The 13,068-nt window shown below is 44.5% G+C and overlaps 1 protein-coding gene across 1 annotated transcript in view; it reads right to left on the bottom strand.

Annotated features, from left to right (window-relative positions):
- The window catches only part of MYO5B (myosin VB), a 268,746-nt gene that overhangs the window by 85,048 nt on the left and 170,630 nt on the right, over nt 1–13,068 (bottom strand). The window contains exon 16 of the mRNA XM_083404620.1: nt 10,018–10,154. Within this exon, the coding sequence (XP_083260746.1) occupies nt 10,018–10,154 (137 nt within the window). The remainder of the gene's footprint in view (nt 1–10,017; nt 10,155–13,068) is intronic.

The following is a 13,068-nucleotide window of genomic DNA, read 5'->3' as shown; positions in this document are numbered from 1 at the left end:
TGGTCATTTCTTCGTCAGAGGGCAAACAGGCAAATTTAGCAGGGGATCAAATACTCCCCCCCCTCACTGTAGAAGCAGGAGGGAACTGCAAGGAAAAGGCGAGTCCCTGTAGCCTGTCAAATTCAATATGAGGGAAGTTCCTTTTTAAAACTTTCAGCACAGCTCTCAAAACAGCTCTCAAGTTTTGGAACGGAGGATCCACACGAAACGGTACTCACAGCTCATCTGGGTTTTATACTCATCCAAAATTAACCCATTCCCTCTTTAGCTGCACTTCCCCAAGACTCTATGGTGCAATTCATACCCCCACCCCGTCCACAAACACACACACTGAATAGGCAAGAATTAACCCAGTTTAACCCACTTGCCATCTCAAATGTCTCTGAACTTCTTAGTCAAAAGAAGAAAGCTGGAGAAAAGTCCACAATGCTTAGAGAGGGGGGAGGGGGGAGTGTAACTGCCGCAAGCTTCCTTCCAGGGGGAAATAAACTTAATTGTGTCCAACAATGCGGAAACGAAAAGTTGGAAAATAAATTTGGGCAAATAAATGGTTCCAAACCCATCCAAGGAGATGGAATGAGCAGGTCCTGCTGCTGTCGTGTAGCAGCAGAGTGTTACAAACAGCAATCCCAAGTCAGAGGGGTAAAAATGAGGATGGAAAGGGAAGAGCAAGACACACACACACACTGGAAACTTTGTTGTTGTTGTTGTTTAGTCATTTAGTCCTGCCTCCCGCAGTTTGGTCAAACTCATGCTGGTGGCTTCGAGAACACTGTCCAACCATCTCGTCCTCTGTCGTCCCTTCTCCTTGTGCCCTCCATCTTTCCCAACATCAGGGTCTTTTCCAGGGAGTCTTCTCTTCTCATGAGGTGGCCAAAGTATTGGAGCCTCAGCTTCAGGATCTGTCCTTCCAGGGAGCACTCAGGGCTGATTTCCTTCAGAATGGAGAGGTTTGATCTTCTTGCAGTCCATGGGACTCTCAAGAGTCTCCTCCAGCACCATAATTCAAATTTATCAATTCTTTGGCGATTGGTCTTCTTTATGGTCCAGCTCTCACTTCCATACATCACTACTGGGAAAACCATAGCTTTAACTATACGGGCCTTTGTTGGCAAGGTGATGTCTCTGCTTTTTAAGATGCTGTCTAGGTTTGTCATTGCTTTTCTTCAAGAAGCAGGCGTCTTTTAATTTTGTGGCTGCTGTCACCATCTGTAGTGATCATGGAGCCCAAGAAAGTAAAATCTCTCACTGCCTCCATTTCTTCCCCTTCTATTTGCTGGGAGGTGATGGGACCAGTGGCCATGATCTTCGGTTTTTTGATGTTGAGCTTCAGACCATATTTTGCGCTCTCCTCTTTCACCCTCAATAAAAGGTTCTTTAATTCCTCCTCACTTTCAGCCATCAAGGTTGTGTCATCTGCATATCTGAGGTTGTTGATGTTTTTTCCGGCAATCTTAATTCCGGCTAGGGATTCAGCACTGAAAACTAGGCCAAGAAAATTGCCTTGTATCTGTTAAGGCCAAACCATAAGCAAATGTTTTATCGAGCATTTCTGTGATGACTCCCGCCTCCTCCACCTCTACCTCAAATACCTAAAGAATATCTAGATACTAAATCTTTATGCTCTGTATTGCTTTCCTGGGAAGAACAGTGACTCTGAGTGCAACTTCTGCCAGCTGACATCGATTCACTCAATGAAACAGATTATCAGCAGATTCAGGCCTGACAGGAGGAAGTAACTTCATTTAGCACGTACTTGACAAAATTCACTGCCGCAAAGCATGAGGGTGATGGTTGCTGAGCTTATGTGACTTTTTAAAAAAGGATTAGAAAAGTTATTGATTGATGGACTTAACAATGGCTATCCCGTACACTAACAGCAAACTGATTTTCAGAACAGGAACTTTATTTACGGCTGCTCCAGACGACCTGGTTATTCGGCATTTGTGCTCATTTTCTTGCACAAAGCTTAGGCAGTGCTTAGACCATATCGGACCTTTCTTGAGTATTTGCTCCAATTAGTTCAGAGGGCAGTGAGAGATTTTACTTTCTTGGGCTCTGTGATCACTGCAGATGGTGACAGCAGCCACAAAATTAAAAGACGCCTGCTTCTTGGGAGAAAAGCAATGACAAACCTAGACAGCATCTTAAAAAGTAGAGACATCACCTTGCCAACAAAGGCCCGTATAGTTAAAGCTATGGTTTTCCCAGTAGTGATGTATGGAAGTAAAAGCTGGACCATAAAGAAGGCTGATCGCCGAAGAATTGATGCTTTTGAATTATGGTGCTGGAGGAGACTCTTGAGAGTCCCATGGACTGCAAGAAGATCAAACCGATCCATTCTGAAGGAAATCAGCCCTGAGTGCTTCCTGGAAGGACAGATCCTGAAGCTGAGGCTCCAATACTTTGGCCACCTCATGAGAAGAGAAGACTCCCTGGAAAAGACCCTGATGTTGGGAAAGACGGAGGGCACAAGGAGAAGGGGACGACAGAGGACAAGATGGTTGGACAGTGTTCTCAAAGCTACCAGCATGAGTTTGACCAAACTGCAGGAGGCAGTGGAAGACAGGAGTGCCTGGCGTGCTCTGATCCATGGGGTCACGAAGAGTCGGACACGACTAAATGACTAAACAACAACGCAACAACAAGTTCAGAGGGCGATCATACGATCCTGTGCTCACCTTGATTTGTTTATGGTAGGCTTCTTTAAAACAAAACAACAACAACAAAACAATGTTTTCTTGTTATATGTCATTATTCCTTCATCCCATTCTTTTCGGTACATTCTTCATCACTTTCCAAACCACAAAAGGCATTAAAAATGATTCAATAGGCAAAGGGGTGGGAACCTTCAGCCATCCAGATGCTGGTGAACTACAACTCCCATCATCCCTGGCCATTGGCCATGCTTGCTGGAGGTGATGGGAGTTGCAGTTTAGCAGCATCTGGAGGCTTCCCAGACCTATGTTAGGGCTACAGAGCACTTTAATAATTCACTTTAACTGTGCAAACCTAAAGTTCTGGTGTTGTGCTTTACTCTCCGTGCTTGACTCTCACCCACAAAATACTGACTGAAGGCACTCCTAGACAAAACAGACCTTTCTGTCTATGCACAAGGGGAAAGTTTCTGCAAGACTGGAGGAACCATCATTTGGCAGAAGAATAAAACAACTTTGTAGGCTGGGGAGGGGAAAGAGAGCAGTTCCAATAAGGACCACAGAATGTTGACGGACTGGGGTTTTTTTTTGGGGGGGGGGTGTTGGGGGGCAGGGGAAGAAAAGGAATGGAGCACAGATTTCCAAACTGTGGTTCATGGAGCACCAAACGACCTTCAAGCTTCATTCAGGCATGTCTGCATTGAACATTCATATTGATCTTAATTGGAACTTTATTGTTTCGTTTATTTCTTTATTTCGTATTCAATGCCCTTTTAAAATGTGTTGGGGAGGATACTGGGTTATTGTTTTTATTTCGATTATGTATTCTGTATTTTAAAATCATTGTTTTATCCCGTGGACAGCCCTGAGATTGTATAGGGCAGTATACAGATTTAAATAAAAACAACAACAAAGTTTGAATTCTATGGAATGCAAGATAAGAAATAAAAGAAGCAATAAAAACACAATTAAAAAAACACTCAGCATCTCGCACAGTACACTACAACTGCTAAAACAGACATAAAAATCATTCTATGGTCCACAAAGACAACCAGCCGTTTTCAACCGGTCTGTGCAAAAAAATAAGTTTGGGAACCACTGGAATAGAGTATCCAAGTAAAGGGCAAGGCCAGTTGGAACCCTAAACAAGGAGCCTTCTATACTGCAACATTTTGTTGCAGGTTTCACTTGCCATACACATAGTATACCTCTGGAGACAGAGAAACAGGAAGATCATCACTTTGACACTGGGCTGATGAGCTTCCCAGATTGTGTCTGGTTCCTCAGAACTAGGAACACTGGTCTGGTCTAGGAAGGATAACTCTTCTGTTCTTATGACTGACCCTTCTGCAACAGCTGCGCATTGACTCACTGATCTTAAAGCGAAAGTGTTTGCACACAAGGAAGCTTGTGAGTGATAGGTGAGGAGTTCCACTATTCAAGTTCATGGTTTCTAAAGATTACCTTTCAAATGTAGCCAGCACTTCTAGAACGAAGATAAATTGATTCAAAACGGTTTTCAAGAAGTAAGAGACAGTGTTCCTTGCTTTAAACAAAAAAGGCTGTGATCGATACACTGTCCATTTCTCAGGGATGGTGCATTCATCATGGTACATTCTAATAACGAACATACCCCTCTACTCCTGAGCAGCGCTTCAAACTGAATTATGCATTTTTAGTCTCTATCACATTTATGCAGAAATCTAGTATTTCATGGCACAAAAAAACCCACAACTAAGCGTATCCAGTTTTGCAGTGTTTATAGTTTTGAAGGTTCCTGTTCTGCCAGTGCTCTCTGAAATCAGAAATGATTAAAAAGCTGCTCTCTCAATTACACAAAGGGAACAAGAAACATTGCAGCAGCTTTGTCAAGGGATTGCAAGGTGATCCTGAACTCTCAATATTTCAGTGAGGGACAACTGAAACGGTAATTACTCCTTCACCAATGCCATGCAGACACATTGAAACCAGCCATGTTGAAGTACATGGTATCCTATACACAGAAACATGTACAGGCAGCTGCAGGTGGTTCAGCCATCTGCCCAGGAGGAACTTAAAAGTATCCTGGTTGTCTGTTAGACCCTTGCCTTACGCCGTGACCTTAAGGTGCCCAGAAATGCAGAGGAGCATTTTTCAGCATTGGTTTCAAATAATAATAATAATTTATTATTTATACCCTGCCCACCTGGCTGGGCTTCCCCAGCCACTCTGGCTGGCTTCCAACAAAATATTAAAATACAGTAATGCATCAGACATTAAAAGCTTCCCTAAACAGGGCTGCCTTCAGATGTCCAGAAGGGACCTGAAGCTGCAGATATCTTTCAGGGTTTATTTATTGGCCATCTGTCACTATGCGCTAATTCTAGCCAGGTGAACTCAGAAATACATAATAAACACACACAAATTTGCAATTAGGGACAGGCGACTCTGTCAATATTGGTTTCTTTCAGTTTCTCTTTTTCCACAGCGGTTTGAGTGTTGTTTTTTAAATTCCCCGTGAAGATTCACCAGCATTTTACTGCAAATTTCTCCTACTGTACATAAAGGTAAAGGTAAAGGGACGCCTGACCATTAGGTCCAGTCGTGGCCGACTCTGGTGCTGTGGCGCTTATCTCGCTTTACTGGCCGAGGGAGCCAGTACAGCTTCCGGGTCATGTGGCCAGCATGACAAAGCCGCTTCTGGACAACCAGAGCAGCGCACAGAAATGCCGTTTACCTTCCCGCCAGAGCAGTACCTATTTATCTACTTGCACTTTCGAACTGCTAGGTTGGCAGGAGCAGGGACCGAGCAACGGGAGCTCACCCCGTCATGGGGATTCGAACCACCAACCTTCTGATTGGCAAGTCCTAGGCTCTGTGGTTTAACCCACAGCGCCACCTGTGTCCCACTGTACATATATTTGTATGCAAATTTCAGTAATCTGCACTTTTTTGTGTGTGACTCTATTTCCACCTGCTGTAATGCTTTTTAATATTATTTACAGTAATGTATGCATTTAAATGCACAATTTGCCTTGTTGCAGGCATTCTTGCACATATCACTTGGCTGGAGAACTGCAAAATTCAGAGAAGAGCAAACCCTGGAGAAGGGAAGGGCTGTGTTTCAGAAAGTGCTGCTAAGCCCAAACCACAGGAGCTTGTGATCCACTTGTATGTGGGGCGGTTTCTGTGACAGCAGAGCCTTAAAACAAGCAACCCTTCACCTGCAGCCTGAAATTGTGCATTTCAGGAAAAAGCTGTCACCACTAGGATCTGCAGATGGTATAAACTGGCCCAGGGTCACCAAGCCTCGCTTCAAAGTAAATTGGCACAGAACTTGCCCATATAGGAAGACTGTCCTGGCGATTAAATGGAATCTTACATTCCTAGGCCCATCAAGTCTCTTTAGACAGGCTGCCATAAATATTATATGCATGTCTTTCATGGCTTTTGGGAGGGCTTAGTAATGGAAAGGCTGTAAAAAAAATGAATAAAACCGCAAATAACAGGGGGAAAGTATAATTCTCTATTAAAGCTCCACTGAACTTTTATCGTGATGGTTTATTTGTGTGGACTATATACGATTAACAGCCTTCCAGTTTGCTAGCTCAGCAGTAATGTCTGGAATTCCTTATGAAATGCAGATTAAACGAGGCTGGTCTAGGCAGACGAAGAAGAAACCTCATGACACACCTTCCTGCTTTTTATTTGAGGCTGCTAACTGCTATGCGACGGCATGGTCAGCACTCGGCTAAGGACAGAGCTGGAGGCTAAGTGGACAGGGACTGCTTTAACAACATCCCTATTGAGAAACCAGCAGAGACAGCAGTGAGACATGTGAGCGTAAGAACTGTCTGCTGGATCAGTCCAGCATCCTGTCCTCACAGTGACTAGTCTATGGAAAGCCCGAAAGCAGGACCTGAGTGCAATAGCACTCTGCCCACCTGTGACTTCCGGAATCTGGCATTAAGAGGCATGCAATGGACGTAGAACAGGTGGCAAGAGATGCAGTCCCGATGGGCAAAGTATAGCGGGAGTAGATGTGACTCAGAGCCTTGAAGGACTGGAAGAGAAGAAGCCCAAGGAAGTGTGGATTTAAGCTTTTCCTGGAGTATGCTGGAATAAACATCTAAGTCAGGGGTCAGCAAACTTTTTCAGCAGGGGGCCGGTCCACTGTCCCTCAGACCTTGTGGGGGGCCAGACTATATTTTGGGGAAAAAATAATAATGAACGAGTTCTTATGCCCCAAAAATAACCCAGAGATGCATTTTAAATAAAAGCACACATTCTGCTCATGTAAAAAGACGCTGATTTCCGGACCTTCCGTGGGCTGGATTTAGAAGGCGATTGGGCCTGATCCAGCCCCCGGGCCTTAGTTTGCCTACCCATGATCTAAGTTGTCAAGGCTCGCCATCTTTCTATATCCTTCTTTGGGAGGGACACAGGGTGGAGATCATGCAAGTCCTACTGTAAGTGCTTATTTCATTTTGCAAGCAACCTTTGGGCGTTCTCTGCACACACAAGGAGGTTCACAATACAGCAAAATAAACGGAATGCATAAAGGTAAAGAGACCCCTGACCTTTAAGTCCAGTCGCGAATGACTCTGGGGTTGCAGCGCTCATCTCGCTTTACAGGCCGGGGGAGCCGGCGTTTGTCCACAGACAGTTTTTCCAGGTCATGTGGCCAGCATGACTAAGCTGCTTCTGGCGAAACCAGAGCAGTGCACGGAAACGCCGTTTACCTTCCCGCCGGAGTGGTACCTATTTATCTATTTGCACTGGCGTGCTTTCGAACTGCTAGGTTGGCAGGAAACGGAATGCACACAATAATCTAAAAAAACACACCCAATAATGGCAGCAGCATTAGCAACCATTTGCAAACAAGGGCTTGTGAAAATGAGTAATTTCCAGAGAAGTAGCGATGCTAAGTCTCTTCTGCAGCAAGAACAATCAAGAGAGTCTTGTGGGACCTCCGAAACTAACGCATTTATTAAGGCTCTCAAAGCTCTCATGGACTCAAGCCTGCGTTGTCAGATATGTGAAGTGAAATCTTAGTTGGCAGTTATAGAAAGGAGAAAACTGTAAGGTGAATGGCAATGAGATGCGGACATTTTAGCCAGTATTAATTAGAGCTTAATGTTAAGTAGACACACCTTTAGCCTTCCACTGTAGAAGAATGGGAATAATTGCTGAGATTAGTGTATTAACACCTGTAATGGGGCAGGGAACTGCTTGCAAAGAAATATATAAAATTCCTGCAGACAGAGGACCAGATAATTTTTCTAACAATGATTGTTGTTGTTATCATCATCACCTTCGTAATCCTCATCATATTTAGTACCCACCCTTCACCAGAAGGGCAGGTTACGGCAATGTAAAATATGGTATTTAAAACAGTTTAAAACAAACCCCAATCACAAGTAGAACGGGTCCTAAAATATATATACTGTATATCTAAACTGTCAAAGGGCCAGAATAAAAACGGAGAAGGTGGCCGAAAATAAATGGGTTTCAAAAAGCAGTTTAAAGGTTTGCACAATTGAATCCCCTGAAAGTCCAGATATTGTTATAAACTCAGGACAGTGGCTGTGGCAGAGGTGCTCTTCTCAAGAGTAAGGAGGAAAAGCAGCCCTCGCTAACCCAGAATGTCAACACACGGAATGTCACTAGGAAGAGCGTATAATGAGATACAATGAGATGAGGGAAGTTTGGCCTGTCTGGGGACCCATAGAGAACACTCTGCATTCTCCCCTTCTTGTTGCTAATGCACATTTACATTCTGAGGCAAAAGTAAGGGGGGGGGGAGGAGAGTGGCATGAGGACTCGCCACTACAGTAGCCTTACGTTTATAATCCCATTGCTGCAGATGATAAAGCTGATCGTTATGCCGATAGTAAAACACGAAAACTGCTCAGCGGTGAAGCCAGATGCACTCCCACCCTCAAAAGATGACTTGCCCTTGTCACCGTTATCTCTTGATTTATACCTGGGATGTGCAAAATTTCACCAAGCCCTGAAATGTTTCTTTTGTAACTCCAAGCTCCCCAAAATGTGGTGCAAATTCCAAACAGAAACCTGTCTCTATCCTTGCTTTATCTGTAAGCCAATCGTTGCAAACTACATTAGCACAAGACAGTTGGGGGGACTGGCTTAAAGATGATGATGCTAAACATGCCGTGTGGCAGAACACCAGATGACTGGCCAATCTTTAATTCACTTACAGACTTGTCACTTGAAATTTTATGGAGCGTGGGTTGTTAAAAGAGGCCACCGCTATGTTGTAGCCGGAAAAAAAAATAGTTACTGCTGGGATTTCTCCTTGAAATTATTTTTCCCCCTCCGAGGGTGTTGTGGAAGTTGGGTGCTCTTTATTTTTTAAAAAATAGAATCAATGCTGAATTGAGCTTATAGTCTTTCTGTACAAAACCCCACTCTTGGTTACTCCTATCCCCAAGAACAATTCAGGGGCCAGGAGATGGCGTAGGGGGAGTCATCTTGCTGCTGCCATGGTTACCGTATTTTTCGCTCCATAGGGCGCACCGGACCATAGGGTGCACCTAGTTTTTAGAGGGGGAAATCAAGAAAAAACATCTTATTTCCCCCCCCCCAGCCCCAAAGAGCAGTGTACAGGCTGCATGCAACTTCTCCCTGCAGGAGGGGTTGCACGCAGCTATGCCACAAGCCAAGGCAGTGAGCGTGGTGGATCCCGCTTGCTGTTTTGGCTTCCTCTTTCATCTTGCCAGGAGAGGCTGCGCGGGGCTAAAGAAGCCATAGCCGTGTGCAGCCTCTCCCTGCCGGAGGGGCTGTGCACAGCTATCCCTGAAGCCTGCCGAGTGCAGCGCAAGTTCCTGCTGCGCTTCTCAGGCTTTGGGTTCCTTTTGCTGAAGCCGGGAGAGCAAGACTCTCCTGGCTTCAGCGAAAGGAACCTGAAGCCTCCAGAACGCAGCAGGAACTTGAGCTGCGCTCCGAAGGCCTTCAGGCAGCTATCCCTGATGCCTGGAGAGTGAGAGGGGTCGGTGCGCACCAACCCCTCTCGCTCTCCAGGCTTCAGCGAAAGCTACAGGAAGCCTCCGGAGCGCGGAGGGAGCGCTCCCTCTGTGCTTCGGAGGCTTAGCGTTGCTATCACTGAAGCCAAGGAGCCTGCATTTGCTCCATAGGACGCACACACATTTCCCTTCAATTTTTGGAGGGGAAAAAGTGCGTCTTATAGAGCGAAAAATACGGTAAATAACTAGAAGACAGGTATCCTTGCTGATCTGCTACAAACCAACCTGGCTACCTTCTACCTATCCCCGGATTCTATTCTGCTTTTGTGTTTGCTAATTTCAATACACACACACTAAAAACAACACAGCGGAAGAGAGTTTCAGAGATATGGTACCTGGACGGGTAGCCAGCTGCACTGATGCGGATAGTCTCCAAGACGCCACAGGCTCTCAGCTGCTGGACTGCTCTCTTTGGGTCAAAGCTGCAAAGAAACAAATTTATAGCACCTATGAATGTGGCAATGCAATACATCTAAAAGCCCTAACAGCAGTTTTTTTCAGGCAGCCCAACTGTTAACAATGCCAAGCAGCGTAGTATCTCTGAGTCAACTGTATAAGTGCTTTCTTGATGGAATGAGGACAGAAATTTGCCCAACCAGAGAAGGTTTCCTACAGATAAGACTGTGGGAGTTTCCTTTTAAGCAGGGGTTGGGTTGCCATCTGCCATGGATGCTTCAGTTGAGATTCCTGCATTGCAGGGGGTTGGATAATAATAATAATAATAATAATAATAATAATATATTTATACCCCGCCCTTCCCGGTTCAAAATCTACGATTCTACGACTTCCCTAGGAGTACTTCAACATTCACTAAAATTTAAACTGTAACCGAAAGTGGGGTGAAAATAGAGAAATTTAGCGCATTGCAAGAAAAGAATCGCTATGAGGATCTTGCAAACAATTTCTGGATTTGGAAACACTAAAGCATTCTTAATCACATTCTGCAAGGGCAAGGGGAGCTTCTGATGTGGGCTGACAGCCCTCTCAATCTGGCCTTTGGGACTCTCCCCAAACTTCACTCCCTCTCCCCAGGCAACTTCTCTAATCGGCCCATGCATTTTGGGGGGTGGGTCAGGGGCACAGAAGTGAAGGGAAAATGCTTTTGACTAGCTGGAATGTGTCCCTGAAGTGTAACAATGCTTATCGCGTGCCAGGTTGAAGGATGGAGAGATGCGGTAATAGGTGGTGATATAGCATCCTCTGGCTTTTGTGTACCTGGAATGTCCCCTGGTGTACATCTGCTGCCCCACCAATTTTTGCTTCTGACCCTCACCCTCCTCTAGCATAAGGAGAACATGGTCTATGAGGGAACCTTGCCCTCTGGTTGAAGAAAACAAAACAGTTTCCTGTCCCTGACACTAAGCAGAGGTCACCTTCGTTTTCCCAGCACCAAGGAGGTGCATGGGATCACTGATTTCAACCTGAAATGAATTCCTAATTCTGGATCCTACTTGTGGAAGGCCTTTTCACCCCCCCTTCAGTGAATAACTGGTCTGAAGGCAGCCCTGTATCAGGAAGTTTTTAATGTTTTATTATGTTTTTATGTGTGTTGGAAGCTGCCCAAAGTGGCTGGGTGAAATAATATAAAAAATATAAATATAAATATAAATATAAATATAAATATAAATATAAATATAAATATAAATATAAATATAAATATAAATATAAATATAAATATAAATATAAATATATTGGCAAGTTCACAATTTGCCAGAACTGAATTAGAAACTCCAGGATTGCTCGCCAGTTTCTTTTCTGTGGCTCAAAATCTTCAGCAATTGCTGTCAACATTTAATATTTGCAAATCCAGAATCAATGAGCAGTTTTGAGTAGCCCTTGATGCACCATAATAGCAGAAATACGCCGCCTCCTGGTATTCGCCACATTATAAAATCCATCAAAGCTGTCAATCCCGCAGCAAGTGATCCATTATTTTATCATGAAGTCAAATGCACAAGAGCAGACATTTAGCACATTATTCCAGCGAGCAGCTCAGCTGTACGTCTGCTCGTGTCTGCGCGGGCGCCATTTTAATAATAATAATAAATAACACTAGCAATTTTGCTTTGACTGAGCACCTTTCATCATGCAAACTCCCAAAGCAATTCTTTATGTTGGCTATAACAAAGAGACCTCTCTGAAATGCTGCTGCCACGATCAAACTCTTGCCACTTTGGGACAGAGTACAGCAGTTATTCAACAACATGTTTAGGAAGAAGCGGAGACTATAGCAAATTTCACAGGAGTAACTATAGCAAAAGTTAAGCGAGGGAATGAATTTCAGTAGGGGCAAATGTAAGATTCTGCACTTAGGCAGGAAGAACCAGGTGCACAAATATAAGATGAGGGATGCCTGGATTGCCAGCAGTACATGTGAAAATGATCTAGGGATCTTAGCAGACCACAAGCTTAACATGAGCCAATAGTGTGATGCAACAGCAAGAAAAGCTAATGTTATTCTAGGCTGCATCAACAGAAGCATAGTGTCCAGATCAAGGGAAGTAATAGTACCACTCTATTCTGCCTTGGTCAGACCACACCTGGAGTATTATGTCCAGTTCTGGGTGCCACAATACATAGGATATTCTTTAGGGGAAGGGCAGTGGCTCAATGGTAGAGCCTCTGCTCTGAATACAGAAAGCTCTGGGTTCAAACCCCAGCATCTCCAGGTGGGGCTGGGAACACCCCCTGTCTGAAACGGTGGAGAGCTGCTGCCAGGGCTAGGTGAACACAGCATAAGACAGCTGTCACCCCCTATGGAAAGACACATTTCTAAAGGCTCATTGCAGTGCTCAGCATCGGGCAGGATTACAATTACAATTAGAAAAGAGGGCCTTCTCAGTGGTGGCACCCACCTTGTGGAACACCCTCCCATCAGATGTCAAGGAGATGAGTAACTACCGTATTTTTTGCACCATAACACTCACTTTTTTCCTCCTAGAAAGTAAGGGGAAATGTCTGTGCGTGTTATGGAGCGAATGCCTGCGGGTGGGATCTGCTGCAGCCGTGAGCAGAGGATCCATGGTTCCCCTTCCTTTCCTCCTCTGTGGTTACAAAGCATGGATCCACATGGATCCTCAGGATTTTTGCATTGGGCTACTCCAAACTCCCTGTCAGATCACATGTCTGTGGCCACAGCATGAACCACAAAAATCATATATCCACTATTTCATTTAGAATATTTTATTTCTTGTTTTCCTCCTCTAAAAACTACGTGCGTGTTATGGTCTGGTGCGTGTTATAGAGCGAAAAATACGGTATATAACCTTTAGAAGACATCTGAAGGCGGCCCTGTATAGGGAAGCTTTTTAAGATTTAATACTTTTAAATATGTTGGAGGCTGGGGCAACCCAGTCAAATGGGTGGGGCACAAATAACAGCAGCAG

Source organism: Podarcis tiliguerta, assembly GCF_965153285.1.
Source record: "Podarcis tiliguerta genome assembly, chromosome: 11".
Classification (NCBI taxonomy): Eukaryota; Metazoa; Chordata; class Lepidosauria; order Squamata; family Lacertidae; genus Podarcis; species Podarcis tiliguerta.
This window is presented reverse-complemented; position numbering and strand designations above follow the sequence as displayed.